Here is a 20,171-nt window from a genome sequence, read left to right as displayed (position 1 = left end):
CACAAGTACAGCAATATAGTAAATTTTACTGAGACTCCTTGGTAGAAACGTTCGCGATTTGCAGGCCAGTTTTGAGCATAAAATCACCCTACTCGCTAACTTAAGTTACCATCACAACCTTGAAGGATGTAAAATAATGTTAAGAAACGTTTATTTAAAAAAATAATAAATAATAATATGGCTTCATTCATAATTGAGATTGACATTCACAATTTCATCTTTTATTAAATAAGTGTTATTATTCTGTATGATAACCTCAAAAGGTTATGTACATGCAAAGCGTTCTGTACGTACAGAGGAAAACTGACCAATTTTGCCCAGTTTTCATCGCGAAAAATACGCGAAGGGGACTGGCCATCGCGTAGCGACCAGGACAGCTGGACCAGTGAAAATTCTACTATGGATCTTTATAAATAATAATATGGACTCAAACAGTTATAGCACGAGTGGCCCATAAACAGGCCCAGGAAAAGGTAGTTTTAGCATAGGTGGCACACCTCTATATCTACACTCAGCGCGCAAAATCTGACGAAGAAAGCAGAAAACTGCCTATGTGCCACCTATCTTCGCTAGCCAAAGTTCGAGTGGTGTTGTACGGCTAGTATATGTATTGACTCTCTTGCGCTATACGGCAGGTTATACGGCGATACAAAATTGCCGAATCAGCCGCAGTCCTTTTGTTGAATCGTATCGTGACGCAATGAATTTTCACGGACCGCCAATGAGAGAGACATCGATTGTTTCCGCGCGTTGAAAGAATTTCGTGTGCGGGGGCGGCCGCTGCGCGGGCGGGTTATGTAAAGCGGGAAAATCGCGATTTTCGCGCGACTTTCTGACGAACAGAATCAATCGATAGAGCGACTCGACAATGGGCCGTGTGATTGGTGTTGTTTAAAGAAATGCCTGGAATTTCGATTTCACTCCGGGAGGTCGGTCAGCTGTTTATTGTAGAAATTCGCTTCAGCGACGGAAATAGATTCCTAGAGCGAATTCCGGGAAGCCGCGAGCAACGAGCGTTAACTCTCAACTGTATTTTGATTTGGAAATTTATGGAACCATGCTTTCAAAACAATCGAATCAATCGAGTTGCTAGAGTTGCAGAAATACGCACAATCTACTGTATATGGCTCGCACGAATTGAACGTCGTTCGTATGTGAATTTTTAGAAAAACATCTTTTAGGAAGTTGATAATTGAGAGCGCAGATAACGCGGCACTTCCCTGATATGCAGTTAAGTTTTATGCTCTCGTGTCGGTTAGAGGATACAAATCTTGGTCACGTTCCAGGCGATGAAAATATAATTAGAATTTCAAAGTACCGTTTTTTGTTTTTGTCCAAACGTGGATTCGTGGTTGCATAAATCCGGCATAGAGAAGTCATTACGCCGCATTAATTATTCTCGCATTTCGCGCACAAGTCGTATAAATCTCCAATGGCGATCGGTCAAAACGTTCTCTCTCTCTCTCTCTCTCTCTCTCTCTCTCTCTCTCCAGCCGATCTTTTTTCTTCGAACGAATATTATAAGTACCTAACGATATCGACCTTCAGCCCACCTCGCAGCCTTCGAATAGCTGTATACCCCATCGTAAACCAAAAAATAAGGCCAAGGCTCCAAATCGTAAAACCATCGAGAAAAACCACACACACCATACAGCTCGAGTAAGTACACAAAGAAACGTATACCAACAGCACAACGCGACGCGCCGTATTACCCTTTACCAACCGCGTGAGACGCGAGATCAGAATAACTTGGAAACTGCTTCTCGAAAAGTGCCAGTCTTTGAAAATTCGACACGCGGATGACGGCGGAAAAAAACGAGCGTCGAAGGTGAGCGTAGGAAGAGCAGGGGAATGAAAAAAAGAGAAAAGATCGAGCGTTTATCCACGTGCGCGTAGCATAAGAGTAAAGTAACACACGCACGGGCAGCGTCTTTCTCTTTTTTCCTCGGCCAGTGTATCGCGTGTACACGCGAGTCGGAGGCTCAATCCTCCGAGAGTCGGGTTATTTTTCACGAGGTCGAGGTTTTTTAAAAGGCTTTCCCTCGGTGTGCAGTTTCGTATATTATGGTTTTCGATTCGTGATAGATTGCGGTCCGGAGGAAAAAGGAGATCGAGAGAGGCGAGATGAAAAACGACGCGTTTTTCGAAGGGATTCCCAAATCGGCTGATGCATTGCCTAAATAATCGTGTGCACACGCGTATGAAGGAAAAAATCCAGGAGGCTTGCGAAACGCGTATTACAAATTTTGTGATAAAAAAAATTGACACTTCAATAGGCCATTGTTGCGACCTTACGCTAAATCGCTCTCTCGATATTGTCCGTATACTTTTATCCCAATACCATACGAAGAGTACACGAACAAATTCACCTGCGAAATCGCTGCACTCTCGTGGAACTTCCCCTCTTTACAACCATCAGCTGCGTCGGCAAAAGAAGAATAACGATCTAATCCCATCCACAGCGGTGCACAAAGCTCCCTATAGTGCACGCGTCGCATCTCTCTTCCAATCCCATTGGCCACCATCGCTTCGCGCGTAAGCAGAGGTAAATTACCCCGAGTCACTGCTTTCTCTCCTTCGGTTTCTTTCCTCTCTTCTCTCCTCTGTTGTATATGTATATACATATACGTATATACATCTCCTCTTTTTCCCTTTCGCCGGCGCGCGTTCGTGCCTCTTTCGAAATGTTCGCGGGGCCTTCGCTCTCGTTCAAGATCATTGCGTGCTCGATCGGATCGCCCGCGCGCGCGCGCGCGCGCGCGAGCATTAAATCCGAGTCTTTCTTGTTTTTCCTCTGGAGTCGTCGAGTGGGGCCCTTTCATTACTTGCGAGGCGGCTGGGACGTGTGTGAATGCGACTCGTGGAGGTTACTTCGACGAGGCCCTTTTTTCTGCTGATATTGAAAATAGTTCTCGGAATAGAAGTAGACAATTGTTGGCAGAGTGGAAGATACAACGCAATGTGGAGAAGCAGTGCTGTTGTATCGGAAAGCGAGAGAGAATTGTGACCTACTGACTAACCTCGCTGGAATATCGCTTAAAAATACATCCGCGTGACTTCCCCTCTTTCCCAAGCCAAATTCTTTTCCGGCCCTTTAATCCCTCTCCGATTTCCCTCTATTTTTCTCCAGCGTTTCACGCATTCCGACGGCTTATACGTGTCCCTCATTCAGCCGGTATCTCGACTCATCGACCTCGCTCCTCCGCTCTTCCGAAAAAAGCCTCCTAAGTGTGGACTGCACCGACCGATGACTGGGTTTTGGGCTTCGCCTCGACGGCTGCACGGGAAGTTAATGGATGCGTGCTTCCGATTTTTGCGCGCGATACGCGTTATTCTCGGCTCCGTGATTCATTCATACGCGCGTTGGTATACATCCTAAACTCACGCTGTGTGGCTCTTGAATCTCCTTTGATTAATCTATGCTCGATCGGCTGTATACAGAGAAGAAGCAAAAAATCGCGGTTATGCATTTTTAGGACGACGAGCGCAGGAATGCCAACGCGGTTGAAAATCAAGTTTGCGTGCGCGACGAATTTTTAGCTCCGGCGGGGGCGTGTGTGTGCATACCGCGTATATACATATAGTAAAAGTGCGAGCGGCGAGAGCGACTAGAAAAAACGCGTTCATTGCAGCGCTTATGCGGCGCGCGGCTATACGTGCGACGATTGAAAACGCAACTCGCGCGATCGGAGGCTGGAATGCGCGGTGCAAACAAAAAATTTTAAAGCCCGAAACAAAACGAGGAGAGGACAGGCCGATCGGGGAGGGAGAACCTGTAAGCAGAGAGAGAGAGGGGGGGGGGGGGAAACTGGTTTACTTCAAACTGCATTTTGTAGCTGAATTTTGTAATCTTCAGCGCTCGCGTAAATGAATGGACGTGTGCACTCCCGCGTGTGTGTTTATATTTATGTTGCTCGAGAGGCGCGGAAATAAAAAAAAAATCGCATGGCATCTATTTTTGCCGCGGCAAGGATGCGTGTTATATCCTCGTTATACTTTTAAAAATAATTTTACACGAAATGGACAAAAGCTTTCACGTCGTCGAGTCACCTCGAGACCGCAAGTTTGAATTAAATCCGACTTGAACTTCTTGAACCTGTTGACCGAATCAGATTACACCCGGGAAAAAAGAATAAAAAAACGCTCAAGCGCGGCAGACTTCTCCGAAACGAGACCCATCTCCGCTTGTATACAGCCCACGTACCTATACTGCGCTTTCTCTCTATCTATCCCCGCAGCACAACAATGACAAAAACGACGATCGCGAGGCGCAGCGGCCGCATCGCAACCCTCTCCCTCCTCACTCTCGCGAGCGCGCGGAGAAAAATCGGCAGCAGCAACAGCAGCAACGTCCAAGGCCGGCCTGCGGCGGTCACTTTTACAAAACAAACAAAAGTTCGCTGTACACTCGCACAGACGCACACGGGACTTTACCTTGAAAGCCTCTCTCGCGGATCCGAGCGGAACGCCCGGATAAAACTCTTCTCTCTTGCGTTCTCTCCCTTTCGCCTCCTCGTCCTTGCCCTTCCTGTCTTGCTCTCCTCCTTCCGTTGCCGAAGTGTACCGGCTGAGCCGACTGCGCTTTTTACTTCCTCACTTTCTTGGAAGAACCACAACAGCAGCAGCGGCGGCAGCACGAAGGATGTTGCTCCGGGATTTATAGGTTAGATTTTCGTCGGTTGCAGGAGCGGCTCCGCGCACGTCTCTCTGTTTACAAGCTATTGCGGTTTCCTTAGTTTACGTCGTTCGCTCGCGGAGGACCACACTAACCTCTCTCTTTCTCTCTCTCGGCGACTTTTTTTCATTGACACTTTCGAGGTGAATGGACAACGTTGTACGCGCGGTACCAGGAGCAAGAACCAAAACAAAGAAACGCTCGCCCGCAGAAAACCCTCGGCCTGCCGGCTATTGGGATCTATCCATCCGAGAATAAACAAACTTCATTCACAAAAACACTCGCGCGAGTAGAGCTGTACTCGTGATTGTGTACTCTTTGTACGTTAAGACCGGGCAGAGGAAGAAAAAAACTCGCGGCAACAGGCGACGCGCGCGCGTGTCGGGGAGCGCGACGGGTACGTGCGTTGCGAGCAACGGGCGAACGGCGACTGCGGCTCTCGCGCGCAGCTGGCTGCTGGATATCCTGGAAACCGGTTGAGCGCGCGCACCGGTGTGTGGTGGGACGGTGGGACGTGCACAGCGCTGCGGCGGGCGGCTGGTCGAACTGTTGCATCGCTATATAACTGTGTGTGTGTCTGGATGTCGCGGCGGGCGACTATAGACGGGATCGAAGGGCAAGGAAGTCGGTAAGGTAGGGAGTCTCTGTGTCGCGAGTTAATGAGTCGGATTTTCGGAACTGCGGGTCGTTGACCTCGGGAAGGAACTGGGGGGTGGGCGACCGGTACCAGGAGTGCCATGCCCCTCTTGATTTATTAGCGCGTGGAATTTATGTGAACTCGAGTGTTATAGGACTATTTAAATATTTGGTCGAAAATCGACGGATGGCGCGATATATCTTTGTTTACATTTGTCAACATCAGGTCAGACATCAGATAATGTTTATCAATATAATGTCGGATTCGAGATTTGCTTTAATCAGGATTAACATTTGTATGAAACGCGAAATCGTTAACAAGAGGCAGAAAAAATAAAATGTTGCAAGCATTGTTGTGAGTAATTAAACGCAAACTGAAGAATTGCTTCGAAAGAATAAAAGATAAGAAAATTAAAAAGAGATGGTAAATAAATAATCGATGCAGTCGATTATTGAAAGTGTTTTTTATTTACATCTTACTTATCATGTATAAATAATCAAAATACTGATTAAATGTTTATTTTGATTTTATTGTTTTTATTATAAGAAACTTATTTATATAAGAATTCGTCTATTACTAGAAATATTTGTTTGTTTCTTCCTTACTTCCTTCGATAAAAATTTAACCTAACGAAACATTTGTTTACATTATAATATGCAGTAAGACTTTTACTCCATCGCGTTTCTTAAACCAGATGCGCCAACGGAAGGAATACAAATGTACCACAATTCATATAGTAATAAAAATCATCGATGCGGAGCATAGTATTGTGTTATTGCTGATTGCTTTCTTTAAATCATATACAGAGAAGACCTCTTTACGTCGTTGATTATGCATGAATTAACAGTAAGCGTCTCTCGACTATAAGTAAAGCAACCAAACTCTCATAAATCAGCTTCGTGAGCTATAAGCGCGCTATTCAATGTAACAAAGGCTGGATGACTTCGTTGAGTGCTAAATGCCATTCCAGAAGTTTCGTGGATTAAAAAACATGTCTTTTTGCAGGCATTCCTTTTTTTGTTATTCAATTTCTTTTATTGAACATGGATAAAATAATTCTGATATCATATAGATTCATATAGCCTGAAACACAGAAGACGAGAATTCGGTCGAACATGCGTTACAAATTTCCGCTTTTTGCTCTTGTTGGCTGGAGGAACCAAATGCGCAAAGCACTTGAACCAGTTACGATTTATTTGTTTCACGCGATACGCAATTTCATCCGTTTGTACACAGTACGCAGATGGTTAAATTGTGGATGTTCCCATAATTCAATGCAAACATTTTACAACTTTTCATTTGGATCTGATAATACATATGCTGCCATTGTTGGCATTTTTTAAAAACCATTTTTGTACAATAAAATAATTGGAAAAAGGAGCAAGAAGGCAGGATGAGAAACCAAAATGTTTACGATAAAATTGCTATTTACTCATTTTTTATTCACTTTCAATTATCATTAGTAAATTAACGGATAAATAATAAATTAATTGATAACTTCATAATCATTATCATTATCATTTATAAACATTATTGTCAATATGAGCGACTATTATCGTAATATTACAATTATTGCTCGTCGCAAACTGCAAGCAAAATACATACGCTAAACTAATAATAATAATAATAATAATAATAATAATAATAATAATAATAATAATCATCATAATCATAATAACTTTATGATACTAACTAATAATAGTATTTTTAATGCAACTTAACTTAAGATCGTTCTCATGAATAATGGAAAAAGAGACGATAACAAACAGGAAACAAACACAAACGTAAGCCCGAAGACCACGCGAGGTTGCAAAAAAATCATTTTCTCTCTTTATCAAATCAATAAGTCCATTAGAATTATGCACAAGAGGCTTCGTTTATTAGTCACTTCTTTTGTTCAACAACGAAGCTTAACGTACACAGCAGAAATTCTATTCGCTTTTTTGTATTACAAAAAATAAGATAAATATCAAAGGAAAATACAAATATGAAAAAATTATAGCAAAAACAATCGAGGTATGAGAAAATGATAAGTATAGTAGAAAATAACGCAAGTTAGAGAACAGACGATGCAGTTTTATCATAATAAGAGTAACATTTCCGATAATCATCTGCAATTTAAATGATTTCATATTTATTCGTCTATATTACATAATATACCAATAATTAAATTTTCTAAACAAAAACTAACAATAAATAAGACGTACAATCGAATTTGTTATCTTCTTAATTTCATGTTACACTTGGCAAATTACAGCGATGCTTTCAAAAAAATTGACGATAATGGAGCATGTATATTTTCATCTTCTAAATTTAACTTGCAAACTTGAGTTCTAACTCAATCCGTTCGTAAAGGGACGAAATTGCGTAAGACATAATTTAAGTGTATGAAAAAGAACCAATGGCTCAAGCGATTCCTTGTGGCCGACTTTCATTGTAATGAACTATTACCCTCTCATATCATCGCACCTAAAAACTTTTTTGTTATTATGCATTGCCTCGATGAAATGCATCATCAACTTCGTTAAAATTTAATTATCTGCTTTTTCCCTCTTTTGTGCGATTTATAACCACTTGTATTTACAAACGAGAGCGCTCCCATCCCTTTTGTGGATTTAAGTCATTTTTTTTATTTGTTACTTCAATTATAATATCGTAAAAAATTGTCTCCCATGAACCATTGGACCGCGCTTTGTGTTTTTTCTTTCGTCTTTTTTTATCTTTTAATTTACAATTGTTGATTCGGTGTGTACGGTTTTTGTTTCTTTGCGAAAGAAATGACGTAACAGAGATATTGAATTTTTGAACAAATAAGAAGGTAAATGCTCATCATTGCTCTGCTCTTAAACGAAGGAAGAAGTAATAGGAGTAAGAGAAACTCAGCGAAGAAGGATAGATGAAACGGCGAATGGAAAAAGAAAGACTGTAGAAATTAAGCACCTTGCTTTTACGAATCGAAAAAATAGAGTGGGTCACCGTTTTTCCACTGTCATCGATTTTATTGTAAATCCTATAGTTTCTTCCTTTGCTTTTCTCATCGGTAAGACATGTTTAGATAGCGAAAATCTTCAAAGGCTGCGATCGCAAAATACGTATACCCTATTTACAAAAATATACACAGTGAGCAAACTTACAATATATTTGCGGACTTACAACTCTTTTGTTTATTTACTTTATCTATTCTGTTGCACATTGATTTAAAAAGAGTTGTCGTGCGCAACGCATGTTCGTGATTTATAAAGTCGTATTCTCGTCTGCGTTTTTCTCGCTTTTATTTTTTCTATTTTTTTCGACCCCTCGTCACGAGTCCCCCACGCTACAGATCCAAAACTCGGCTTAACTCGACAGACGTCTTTTATCCTTCGTTTTTTTTCTGTAAATCATTACATAATTTTCAATTTTTTTGCTATTAATTAATCTCTTAAATATCTTATTTGCAAAAATACACGTTATGAAACGTCGAGTTTTGGGGCGGAGGTGGTATACTCAAAGGTCTCGGGAAGGGTCGAGTTTCCTTTTTGCGCTTCAAAACCTTACATATATGAGAAGACTTACAAAAAATCGCGTTTACACTCTCATTCTATCGTATTTGTGTGTGATTCTTTTGTAATTCATCGTACTCTCTTTCTCTCTAATAAAACCACTACTTTCCCCATATATTTCTAGGTTATGCAAATAATATGTTTATTTTCCGCATGATCTCGTTTCTTTCATCGCTATACATACGAGTTCGGAGACCATCATCTCGCTCGTTTGTTTGTTTTATAATTCTTTCTTTCAATTTTTTTGTTAATTATAGTCTACGTACAATGTTTCTCGCACCTATCTACACGCATTCCTTGCGAATATCGTCGCATGGTATCCGATGGCACAGAGGGAAAACTTGTAATTACATTTAAATCATTTTGCACAGTGTAAACGTTTTCCGCTCCAGCAACTGTCGGACGTAATGTGATGACGATATCGAGAATCTGGAGAAAATTACGTACGTAATTTCTACTCCGAGGGTTTTCCTTTCTCTGTTTTTGTTTCTCTTCAAATATATATATAATAATAATTTGTGTATATATATATATATATATATTTATTTATATATTTATATATTTATATGTATATGTATATAGATTCCTTTGTATACGTAATAAACTATATCGTTTGTGATTTTTCTTACATTTGGATTACTTAATTTATATAACGTACATGCTTTTTATTCAGGTAACCTCCACGATTCTTCCTGTGGCACTTTCTTAGACGATTTCTCTCGCGCTCTTTTAACTTTACTTTTTCTAACTTTACGTTCTTTATACCAGTTCAATTTTCAACTTCTTGCTAACAATTCAATTTTGCTAATATCGATTATGCGCATACTTTCCAGCGCAATGTTTTGTGTAGTACGTCGTAAAATGAAAAAATTAACTAAGAATATTTGTATGCGTTTCTTTTCATTGCTGTGTAAAAAAAACAAAGAAAATTCGTATACAATGGATTTAAAACATTTTAAATTTACACTCTACTCAGAGTCTGATCACTTTAAAACAGAAAAAGAAGAAAACAATTTAGTGACACTCAATGCTTTCTAACATATACATCTATCTATTTGAGTAAAATAGAATAGAGGTCAGTATGATCTTAATATTTTAAAAAATCAGTAATTCTCTTTTTCTGTATCGAAACACAACCGTTCGATGTAAAAACATAAGTACTTCTCAAAAGCAAATACAAAATCGTGTTCATATTACAAAATTTGCAGTCTTTTAAAAAAAAATGTAAAAAAATTTTTCAATTTGCTATACGGAAGACTTGACGTTTTACTTTCGAAAAATACACAATGCGTACCACAAAAGAAAGCTTGAAGCTGACGATTTATATCATCAGTAATAGCAACCAGTCGGTCAATAATTCTTTCATCTAATCACGAGTTTATCTGTCAAAGAAAAACAGTTGCAATAGGCTTGACCGAAGAAGCAAAAAATATAATAAAATTATACAATAATGATAACTATAAACAAGTAAACAAAAAAGCATGCTTCTTTATCAATCAGATAATCTACCTTGCAAGTACCATTACAATGGAAAATACAGGATTCGATTTTTTACAAATCTTAAGACAACTGTACCCTCAATAAAATTAAAAAAAGGTAATATAGTAATGTAATAATAATGATGATAATAATAATAATAATAATAATAATAATAAGAGTAATAATAATAGTAAAAGTAGTAGTTTATCATCATAATTCTCCTCGTGATATTATCTTCTCTACAATTTTACAAACGTGTGATACAACGACCATATCTCGTTTTTCTCTCTATGTATAATAGTAGACGCAGACGAATTTTCCGCTCTTTAGCATTTCTTTTAAGTTTCAAACGCTAAATATTCCAGTCTTTCTAATTATTTTAACCAACAGAGGATAACATTAATTAAATGGGGACGTCGTCATCTGCGGCATCGCATCAATACCGAGCGAGAAGAAGGCACACGCCCCCGTGCCGCTTTAATCGCACATTTTCCTCTGTATCTAATTACATTAAAGTAAAAGGGCTGCACGGCATTCGCGCACCGCCTACGTGTACATGGTCGGATAGGTGGCGATGTTGTGGGGCAGCGAGGTTATGTAGCTCGTTGGCGTGGGCGGCCGGGGGCTGTGCCACTTGGGTCAAAGAGTGCGCAGCTTCTTAATGCCGGCCTGCACGTAACGCGCCAGATCCGTCAGCGAACTCTTCGGCGTCAAGGGTCCCAACGTCTCGTCCAGCTCGATGAAAAAATCTGAAAAGAAAATATCAATTAATACTTAATAACAATGCAAGAAATATATCTTATAAATGGAGGGCTATTTATAGAAGAAAAACATACCTCTGTGCCTGTCGGTAACAAGGTCCCTGGCTTTATCCCACTTGTCGTGGGCATTGATGAGCAGCCCTAAGTCATGGTGCTGCCTAGCCATGGCGGCGTGTACTTGTGAGGGTACACTAAGATAGCTAGACGGTGCCTGACCATTAGCTAGTCCGCGGTTGGCAAGCTCACCACTGCTGTAGCCGCTGCTTTGACTACCGACTGATCCGACCGATCCCGCGGGTGACGGCGTCGGCGACAGGGACGGTGTGCCCTGGCCTTCAGGCTGCAAAAACATAACACAACAAAGTTATATTTTATTCTACTTACAGTAACGTGTAGTAACAGGGTAAAAAATGTTATCGTCTTTTTTTCGTACCTTTGCAAAATATTCCTCCAAGAATATATAATTCCCCTTAATCTCGCTCTTTCTCATGGCGAATAGCTTCTGGTATATAAGGGATTGGCACCATAAACTAGAAAAAAAAAAACATAAGATAAATTAATCGATTGGTTTTTTTGACTATATAAAAATAAGAAGGCAAAAGTAGCTATCTACTGACCTCAAAGTAAGCAGTCTTGTGTGAATGGTACTTTCAACTGTGTTACTAGATGAGTTACTAGATACCGTAGACTGGAACTTATTCGCGATGAATCTGCGGAAAGAATGAAATGGTTACTCAAAAAATTCTTTACTTCAATTAACTTTCACGCGATAATTTTGTTTCAACTTACTTGATGATTGAAAGAGTATCTTTGTACATTCTATAGGCTGTACCTATGGAGCGTGACGACTCCATAGCCTGGCCGGTGAGCAGGAAGTATATAGCACCCTCAAGGTACAGTAAACCCTGCGTCGTAACGTCCCTCTCCTCGTCGGCAAGATGCTTCAGTCGCTTCGCCTCTTGCAAGTACTGCTCCTGGTAGCTGTGTTTTGAAAGAAAGTTTCTATTAAAGCATTCTCCTGACTAAATGACTTATTGTTAATTTTAATTTTCAATTTTAGTGTACGACGTTTACCTGTCTAGGTCCTCCATAGCATCGCTTTGTATGTAAAAGTAGGAATAGAAGCGTTGCGGCGGCGGAGGCAGCAGACTCATGTCAGGCTTCTCTTCCCGCTCGTGATTCGTGGGCTGTGCGTCACTCTGCTGTAAAAATAAACAAACCAAAGTAAGTCAAGCGATTGAAATCATTTTATGAAAATATAAGACTCTAAAAATCTTTATTGTAATTTAAGATACAAATAATATCGAATCGATGCTAAACTGTTGTTACAATAAATTGATTGATAAATTGAAAAAACTGACAACTCTTGATTATGACAGTTTAAAATACTAACACGCAATTAGATAAAAATAACCATTTACCTGACTCGAAGGGAACCTGGCGACATTCTCCTGTTCCTGATGCTTCCTCTTCCGCTTTTTCCTGTCCTCCTTGATATCGCTCTTGACCTTTGTGTCACCCGAGGAAACAGTACTAAGACTGGATACAGAGCTGCAGCTCTCTTTGCGTTTCCTCTTAACACCACTACCAGTAGTCGCCGAGTTCACATGACCTCTAGCACCACCACTACCACCACTACCGCCGGCACTATTACTGTCACTTGCACTCGGTATCGGCTTCGCGTCGCTCGATTTAGCGTCCGCAGTATCACTTTTGATCACTCGGCTATTCCCACTACTGCTGCTTCGGGAGCTGCCGCCCTTTGGTGTCACCGCGGCGGCCGCCGAGTCGCTGTCCTCGGCGGCATTTGCGCCGCTGGCGTGACTCCGGGACTCGACGATCTCACCCTCCTCCGGCGTCGAAGGCCTCTGTGATGTACGTGAGTTCGATTGTTGTCTATAAAGGGAATAATAACACAATCGTTAGTTTAAATTAGTTTATAAAATTTATTGGTCGAAAAGAAAGTGTCACTGATAAAACATACCTTGAAGACGGCCTGGTATCTGGCATCTCAGTTCTCTGTCTGATTTCTTGTCCCCTGGACAACTGGGGTATATGTCCAAGTTTGTTCAGGTCAAGCTTACACATGAGCTTCGGAACTCCGTTAACGAAGCTCAGTGGTGGGAAGCTTACCTGCTGCCTCTTCTCCTCTGAGCGCTTCTCCTCTTGCCTGTCAGGCGCCATGACTGGCGCAGGTCGTTTGTATGGGCTCTCGCTGCCTGTTGGCGTATTACCCGTATACTCTTCCACGTAGATGCCGCACTTGGCGCCACCTTTGCCTCCTTTGCCTCCTTTGCCCCCTTTGCCGCCCTTGGCGCGAGAATCAACAAACAGACGACGCAAGGCGCTCTTCTTGTTGTCCTGAACCGTGGCTCCGGTCTCGTCCTGGAGTTTTACCGAAGCTGGGCTGTTGTCACTGTCCGAATTGTCGGGTGACGTCGTGCGCGTTGGCGGAACTCGAGGCCTTGGCTGAACTCGTGCAACCTGTGAACGAAAGACAATAGTGGTTGGATTAGTTGATTGGTAAGGGGTGAAAACGCGATAACTTAGCTCTCGGTGAAATGATCTGGGTGATTTCAGCCTTGAGATTTTCGAGGCTTGCTATACTTTTTTAATCCTTTGTGTGCGACTTTTCAACAGGTAATGTACATGGTTTATTTAGAGGTATTATATTGTTACTGAAAATTATTATTGACCAAAGAAGATAATTTTGAAAATCGCAGTGTGATTTTATTCAAAAGATCGAATTAATCATTACGATGGTTAAATTAAATGTCAATAGTTGGAAATTCAGATTAATTTTACTATTGAACGAATGATACGTTTCGTTGCGATAATGTAACAATATTCACAAAAACTTAAAAGTTATTGAATAAATAGGAAACTTGTCGTTTTCCATTCATTTGAATATATATGACAAAATAGAGAATTCAACGTGCATACATTTTTATGGCAATGAACCATCAAAGTCTTACGACTATACAGGCTTTCACTAAAATATTGAAAATAAATGTTAATTCAGAAGACAGCTGGCAAATCCATACAGATATTTCAGCATCTTTGAAGCTTGAATAAATGTGTATTCGAATGAAAACATGCTAGAGATAAATACCTATAAATAAAATCATAGGGACATTGAGTAAACTAAAATGCAACAGCATAATATGTCTATGAAAACCTAATTTATCAGACTAAACTTATTTTTAATTCGTTACCACTAAATAAAAAATACCTTTAGTATAATGAAATCATGCAACGAAAGATTAAAAAAAAGCTGTTGGCTTCGTACGAAAGAAACATGTATTTTTACTCTGCAATTTACGAATAATAATTTGTACTCAACTTGTAATCGAGTTTCTCAGCGTGGAGATCTTATTACAAAGTAAACACGACAAAAATTTGCAATGTAGGCGACAGCAGCGTTTTTTTTTTTTTTTTTTTGATTTATAGAAAATCAAACAAGAAATTCGACAACATACCTTCCGATTGGTCCTTAAGGCCACCTCAGACTCGCTGTCCGATTCCGAGGGACACTCGGGAGCACTGGCAACTCGGGACCGCTGCCTTCTAGGTTTGAGTTTCGGCGGGCTTTTCTTCTTCTCTTGTACCTTCTTTGGCGATTCGCTCAGTTTGCTATTTCTTTTCACCGAGGGTAACCTGAGTAAACGAATTCATTAGAGTCGAGTGCGTGAAATTTAAAAACTGCGCAACAGCCAGGTCAAACGGGCATCGGTACTTTTCTGTTATGCGAAAAATGCAAAGCAACACCAACCTGCTCCAGCGGGAATCCTCGTCCTGCGATCTCTTTCCGCGCCGATGCGGCCTCTCGTCATCATCATCATCGTTATCGTCCTCTTCTTCACTGGTAGATTCACTGAGCCTGGATCTGTGGCGTTTCTTATCAGCCGCCGATGGCTGTGTCCTCCTGCTGTGACTTGGTGGTGCCGGGGGTGGTAACTTGACCTGAGCCAGTGGGTCCGAGTCAGAGTCGGAGTAACGGTGACCGCCGTCGCTGCCATCGTCACTCGATGTCGTCGTCGTCGTCGTCAGGGTCTCCTTCGACAGCGGCTGCTTCTTGTTGCGTCGGGTCGGACTGCTCGTCGACGTTTGTCTACTGCGCTGACGACTGCGTTTGGCTGGGACTTTCGGTTCTTCAGGTACGGACGCCGCCGGTTTCGGGCTTTTATCCGTTTTACGAGGTCTGCCGCGCTTGCGGACATCCGGGGGCTTTGGTTTTTCTGCCTGCGCCTGTAAGTTTAAACGGTTTTCAATACTCTCGCTTTGCCCGCCGCATCGATACATAACGTTCTCGGTAAAATATCTTTATCGCAACTCGTATTTCACCGCTCCAATTTTATATCGCATTCATTTCCCGTCTCGATTTCCAAATCGCAGTATATCGAGAAATAAAAGAGCGAACGATTGAAACGGTTCAAAAAACAATCCCAGCCGCGGTTATTGCTATCGAAAATCGTTTTTAATAGCCCCGTAGAGAGCATTTGCATGCGCGTATGAGCCTCGATTGAATCTACTTATTTGCTTTTATTGACATTTCCGATAAGAGCAGCGGCGTCGGATAGATGGATGGCCATCGAGTCCACCTCCGGCACCGGTATATTTCATTATTCGGCTTCATTTCCTAAAGCGCGGCAGCGGCTGCTATAACTGACCTGGGCCCTGGGGGGCTCCTTAACCTGCGCCTTCTCGACGTCGCTCTGCTGTTCGCTGTCGCTGAGGCTGCTCAGCTGCGTCGCGTTCCTGTTCCTCTCGAGTTCCCAGTCGTGATGCTGCGAGTGTCGGGAAGAGCGTCGCTCCGGCTGGCTCTGAGCCTGCGTCTGGGCCTGCCTGGGCGTGGCCTCGTCCTTCTTCTTTGTCTGTTCCGGGGGTTGCTGTTGCGGCGGCTCAGCCGCCTTGCTGAAGAATGAGGACAGGTTCCAGCGTGGTTTTGACTCCTCGGCCGGGGGTGGGGGCTCTTTCGGAACCTCATGGGGCGACGCAGAGGGCGGCGTGGTTGGACCTTTGACGGCCGGCTGCGTCGTGCTGGTGTTGGGTTCGTCTTCCGAGTCGTCGCTGCTGTCGGAGCCCGAGTCCGAGCCCGAGTCCGACGAGGACGAGGCGCTCCCCGAACTAGCTGGCGCTTCGCCTGAAATCAAACGACGGAGTTAGTCATTGAAAAACGTACAAAGCTGATACTGTATCATTGAATGAAACGAAACACTTTATAACGAAAAATTGAAGAAAAAAAACTCACCAGGCGGACTGGGCGGTCTTTGGTGCGAGCTTTTAGACGGCTCCTCGTCAGGGCTGTCAGCCCTCCTAACCGGCAGTTGCTGCTGCTGTGGCTGAGGCGAGGGTTTGGCTGCCGAGAGGACCATCGGCGAGTGATGGGACGTCGTGTGCTGGATAGGCTGCGGCATCGCCGGGGCCTGGAGCTGCTGCTGCTGTTGCATAGGCTGAGGCGGTGGCGAGAGCGGCCTTATCAACGACAACGCTCCGTCCGGGGACATGGGCAGAGGGGACATCGGGACCAGTGGCGGTTGCACCGATGACATCGCCGAAATCAACGGCGCTGTCAGACTGCGAACAGTGAAAATTGTTGGGTTAGTTAGTTTTTACTTTTCGTTAATCCATCAAGAATCTAAAAGCGCATTTATTCGCGTAAGCGAATGGATTTGATGAAGCCATACGCACAATGAATAAGTCGCAATTAACATCTCAATCAGAAACGGCAATTTCAGCGTGTATTGCGAGTATAACTCGCGTGGACGGCGTTTAGTAATAAATTGTGTCAATCAATTCGCTCTACGCAAGCTCTAAATTCGAATGCGTATAATAATAGAAAAGTGGAAAAGAATACTCACTCTACTGACATAGGACTCCGGCCATCCTTTATCGGCCTCGGGGGCCCTGTGCTTGGAGCCTCATCTTCTTCGCTGTCCTCGGAGAGGTTTAGATCTTGCGCCAGGTCACTGTAACGAAAAAAACAACGTACGGATTAGAATCAATGATGAGAAATTTAATTGCATCGTGCATGTGATAATAATTGAGCATCGGCTTGAGAGCGAAAAAAATTCTTCACGCGTGCATAAGCGATCGAAGATACCCCCAGCTTATTATGCACGTACTCGTAATTTTTCCGAGCGGATGAAGATTCGATCCAAGGCTTCGCGAGTACGGCTTATCTATCTGGGTTAACCCCCGCGTATTTTTTCCCAGCTAATAAATAAACGCAGCCCGGTATCAAAAGGCGCGCATCCCAGAGAGAGAACGCTCTTCCGACCGCTAAACTTCCTGCATCGCGCGAGCATCAGGAGGAGGAAGCAGCGTCGGTGAGCGCGCGACCCTCGGAAAAGGCTGCACGCGTCGCTGCGCCGCGAAGGAGGAGGTAAAAAAGAAAGACACAGAAGAGAGAGAGAGAGAGAGAGAGAGAGAGAGAGAGAGAGAGAGAGAGAGGAGAAGCGCGCGCGTGCGTAGCCTCGCTAAGCAGAAGCTCCCGAACAACGGGTGAATATGTAGATTTCTCGGGAGCGAAAAACGTGCGCGAAGGAGGGAGGGAGAGAGGGAGCCGCTGCTACTGTGCATAACGAGAAAAGTGCGCCGAGGATTGAGTTTCCCCGCGCGTATCTATTAATCGTCGTTATAATCCCGCCGGCAATTAGTACGATCCATCAATCCCACAATGCGAATCAATCCGTCAGCGGGGGCCACACTGCGCAATCCTCTCCCTCTCTGGCATATCATCAGGGGTCAAGTGTCTACCACACATATAGAGCGATCTCTCGCGGCGGGAGAAAGCCCGTGAAAAATCGCGCTCGCTGTACGCAGCGGTAGACACATAGGTGGTGCGGAGAGAGCACAGAGACAGAGAGAGAGAGAGAGAGAGAGAGAGAGAGAGAGACAGAGAGAGAGAGAGAGAGAGAGAGAGAGAGAGCGACAGAGAGGTGAGAGGGAGAGGCGAGTCCGGGGAACAGGTAGACAGAAAGCGCGAGGAGCTCTTTGCTCTCTCGGGCTCGCTGCAGTGCAGAAAGCGAGCAAGCGAAGTAGCAGCGAAGAAGAAGAGGAGGAGAAGTCGAGTAGAGCAAAAGAGAGGAATATGTACACGTGATGCGCGAGCAAACGGAGGTCGATGTCCTATACGTTCTATCCGACTTCTCTCTCTCTCTCTCTCTCTCTCTCTCTCTCTCTCTCTCTCTCTCTCTCTCTCCCTCGTGTCCTATGTCCTCGCGCTTAGCCGGCTGCGCACGTATATAGTCCCGCGTTCGCCTTCCTTTTCTTTTCTCCTGCAGCGCGGCGGCGGCGATGCTTCTTCGCTCCTTGCCTCTTCTTTTTTCATTCGGCTTTATCGCTGGAATTTTCGACTATACTCTCTCGGATTATTATTATTCTCGGAAGCTCGTGGTATCGCGTGATGTGCAGGGCTTCCGGCTTTGAATTAGGCGTGCGGCCTTATCCTGATCAAATCGATCTCGAAGAGCGTGACTTTTCGAAAATCCGAGGCACAGTGTGTGAGTACCACTGGATGGCACAACTATTTAAAAAAGTCCAGCCGACGCCGCCTCTATTTTTACCCACCCGAGCGCATTATATACAGGAATGCGTGTGCCGCGGGGTTAGGTTGGTCTGATGGCGCGTGCAGTCCTCCTCTCCCGGCGAGGCCGCGTGTGGAATCGATATACGCGATCCTGTAGCTCTTTGTTTCGACTATGTGTCTGCCTGTACATAAACGCGCCGCGTGTGGACTACACGCTGCACTAGAAGCGCAGCGCCGCCATGCAAATGGCTCTTTTCGAAGCGATCGTCCTTCGAGATCTCGCGCTCTGCTTTCCTCGAAAAGCCAAGGTGCTCTCTGAGAGATGCATCGGCAACCTGTTGAGAGGAGCCGGCAAAAGTTCACCTGCGCGAGGGCACACGACAACTTGCGCAAGAGTCTGTCGAATACACTGGTACGGGTATAGGTCTGTTCCAACCGAGAAATCAAAGGTAATCTCTGTTAATTTCTAGCGGTTACTCCCGCGCAAATCCATACTACAGACTATACAGATATATACATATATATATATATATATATATATATATATATATATATATATATATATATATATATATATATATATATATATATATATATATATATATATATATCGACGGCTCAACGGCAAAAAAAGGAAGGAAAGCGATCGATTCTCGGAGAGGCCGCGGCGCGCTATGCACTTGGTCGCCCAATCCGCGAAATGCAGCGCGAGGCCAATCTTTTAATCCATCCGCGATTCGCTTCCGAGGTTCAATATCCGCTGCAGCAGAATCGTTATATATATACGTCGGCGGAAATCGATAAAGTTTTAGCTTGAATTTTCGAGGAGAGTGCGGCGCTCGCGATAAAGAATCCACTCTGAGACAATAATAATTATACAGGCTGCTCATTGCGCTGCGGTGCCCCGTGAAGCGATAAAAAGCGAAAAGTCCACTTCGCAGCTCTTAATTGCAATTATAAAGTTGGCTTTCGAACTGTTTACAGGCCGGCGAGTCGATATAGGATTCGGTTATACCTATACACACAATAGCAAAAGGTATACACTGCGAAAGAGAAGCTCCGAAAAATTTTCGTCAAGATCGACGCTCATATCCCGGCATCAATTAATTTCACGTTAATTAAACGTCCGGCTTCCTCTGTCTCTCGCTTAAATAATAAACGAAATCGAGTGCGCGCGAGAAAAACGCCGCATCCCATAGTGTTGCTGCTGCTGCTGCTGTTGCCGTATACCGCCGGGGAGAGAGAAACGAGAAATTAAAAAGAGTAAAAAATAAAAAGCGAGCCGGCCGCGGCGGCCAGCGAGAACGAACGAGTAATGAGAAAATGAGAACGAATGAAAGAACAGCAGCAGCAGCAGCAACGCCGGCTCCGGCGCGATGAAAATAGAGAAGGGAATACACAGGGACCGCGCGAAAGCCTGCAGTATATGTGTGGGCTGTATACGCAGTGAGGGGGAGAGAAAAAGAGCGAATGGGAGAGCGGAGTCGGAGAGATTGGATAAAGACATTGTGCGGAGGGAGATTGATTTTGTGTTTATACGTGTGCG

The 20,171-nt window shown here is 43.4% G+C and overlaps 2 protein-coding genes across 3 annotated transcripts in view; both read right to left on the bottom strand.

The window, feature by feature from the left end:
* LOC103316545 (PH domain-containing protein DDB_G0287875) overlaps window positions 1-5,144 on the bottom strand; it is a 73,368-nt gene extending 68,224 nt beyond the window's left edge. The window contains exons 1-2 of one of the 2 annotated variants that reach the window (XM_016990147.3): window positions 4,771-5,144; window positions 4,435-4,718 (exon numbers count right to left, since the gene is read on the bottom strand). The gene's annotated coding sequence lies outside the window, so the exon portion shown is untranslated. Of the gene's footprint in view, window positions 1-4,434 lie in introns of both variants that reach the window. The other variant, XM_016990146.3, reaches the window with a different exon arrangement.
* A 2,019-nt stretch (window positions 5,145-7,163) lies between these two features.
* LOC100115760 (AF4/FMR2 family member 4) overlaps window positions 7,164-20,171 on the bottom strand; it is a 145,500-nt gene continuing 132,492 nt past the window's right edge. Inside the window, exons 9-21 of the mRNA XM_016981071.3 lie at window positions 16,956-17,063; window positions 16,346-16,671; window positions 15,765-16,237; window positions 14,867-15,342; window positions 14,574-14,751; window positions 13,079-13,578; window positions 12,516-12,990; window positions 12,169-12,296; window positions 11,884-12,075; window positions 11,712-11,804; window positions 11,528-11,624; window positions 11,170-11,434; window positions 7,164-11,082 (exon numbers count right to left, since the gene is read on the bottom strand). Coding sequence (XP_016836560.2) covers window positions 10,973-11,082; window positions 11,170-11,434; window positions 11,528-11,624; window positions 11,712-11,804; window positions 11,884-12,075; window positions 12,169-12,296; window positions 12,516-12,990; window positions 13,079-13,578; window positions 14,574-14,751; window positions 14,867-15,342; window positions 15,765-16,237; window positions 16,346-16,671; window positions 16,956-17,063 — 3,421 coding nt within the window. The 3' untranslated portion in view covers window positions 7,164-10,972. The remainder of the gene's footprint in view (window positions 11,083-11,169; window positions 11,435-11,527; window positions 11,625-11,711; window positions 11,805-11,883; window positions 12,076-12,168; window positions 12,297-12,515; window positions 12,991-13,078; window positions 13,579-14,573; window positions 14,752-14,866; window positions 15,343-15,764; window positions 16,238-16,345; window positions 16,672-16,955; window positions 17,064-20,171) is intronic.

This window comes from Nasonia vitripennis, chromosome 1 (genome assembly GCF_009193385.2).
Source record: "Nasonia vitripennis strain AsymCx chromosome 1, Nvit_psr_1.1, whole genome shotgun sequence".
Classification (NCBI taxonomy): Eukaryota; Metazoa; Arthropoda; class Insecta; order Hymenoptera; family Pteromalidae; genus Nasonia; species Nasonia vitripennis.
This window is presented reverse-complemented; position numbering and strand designations above follow the sequence as displayed.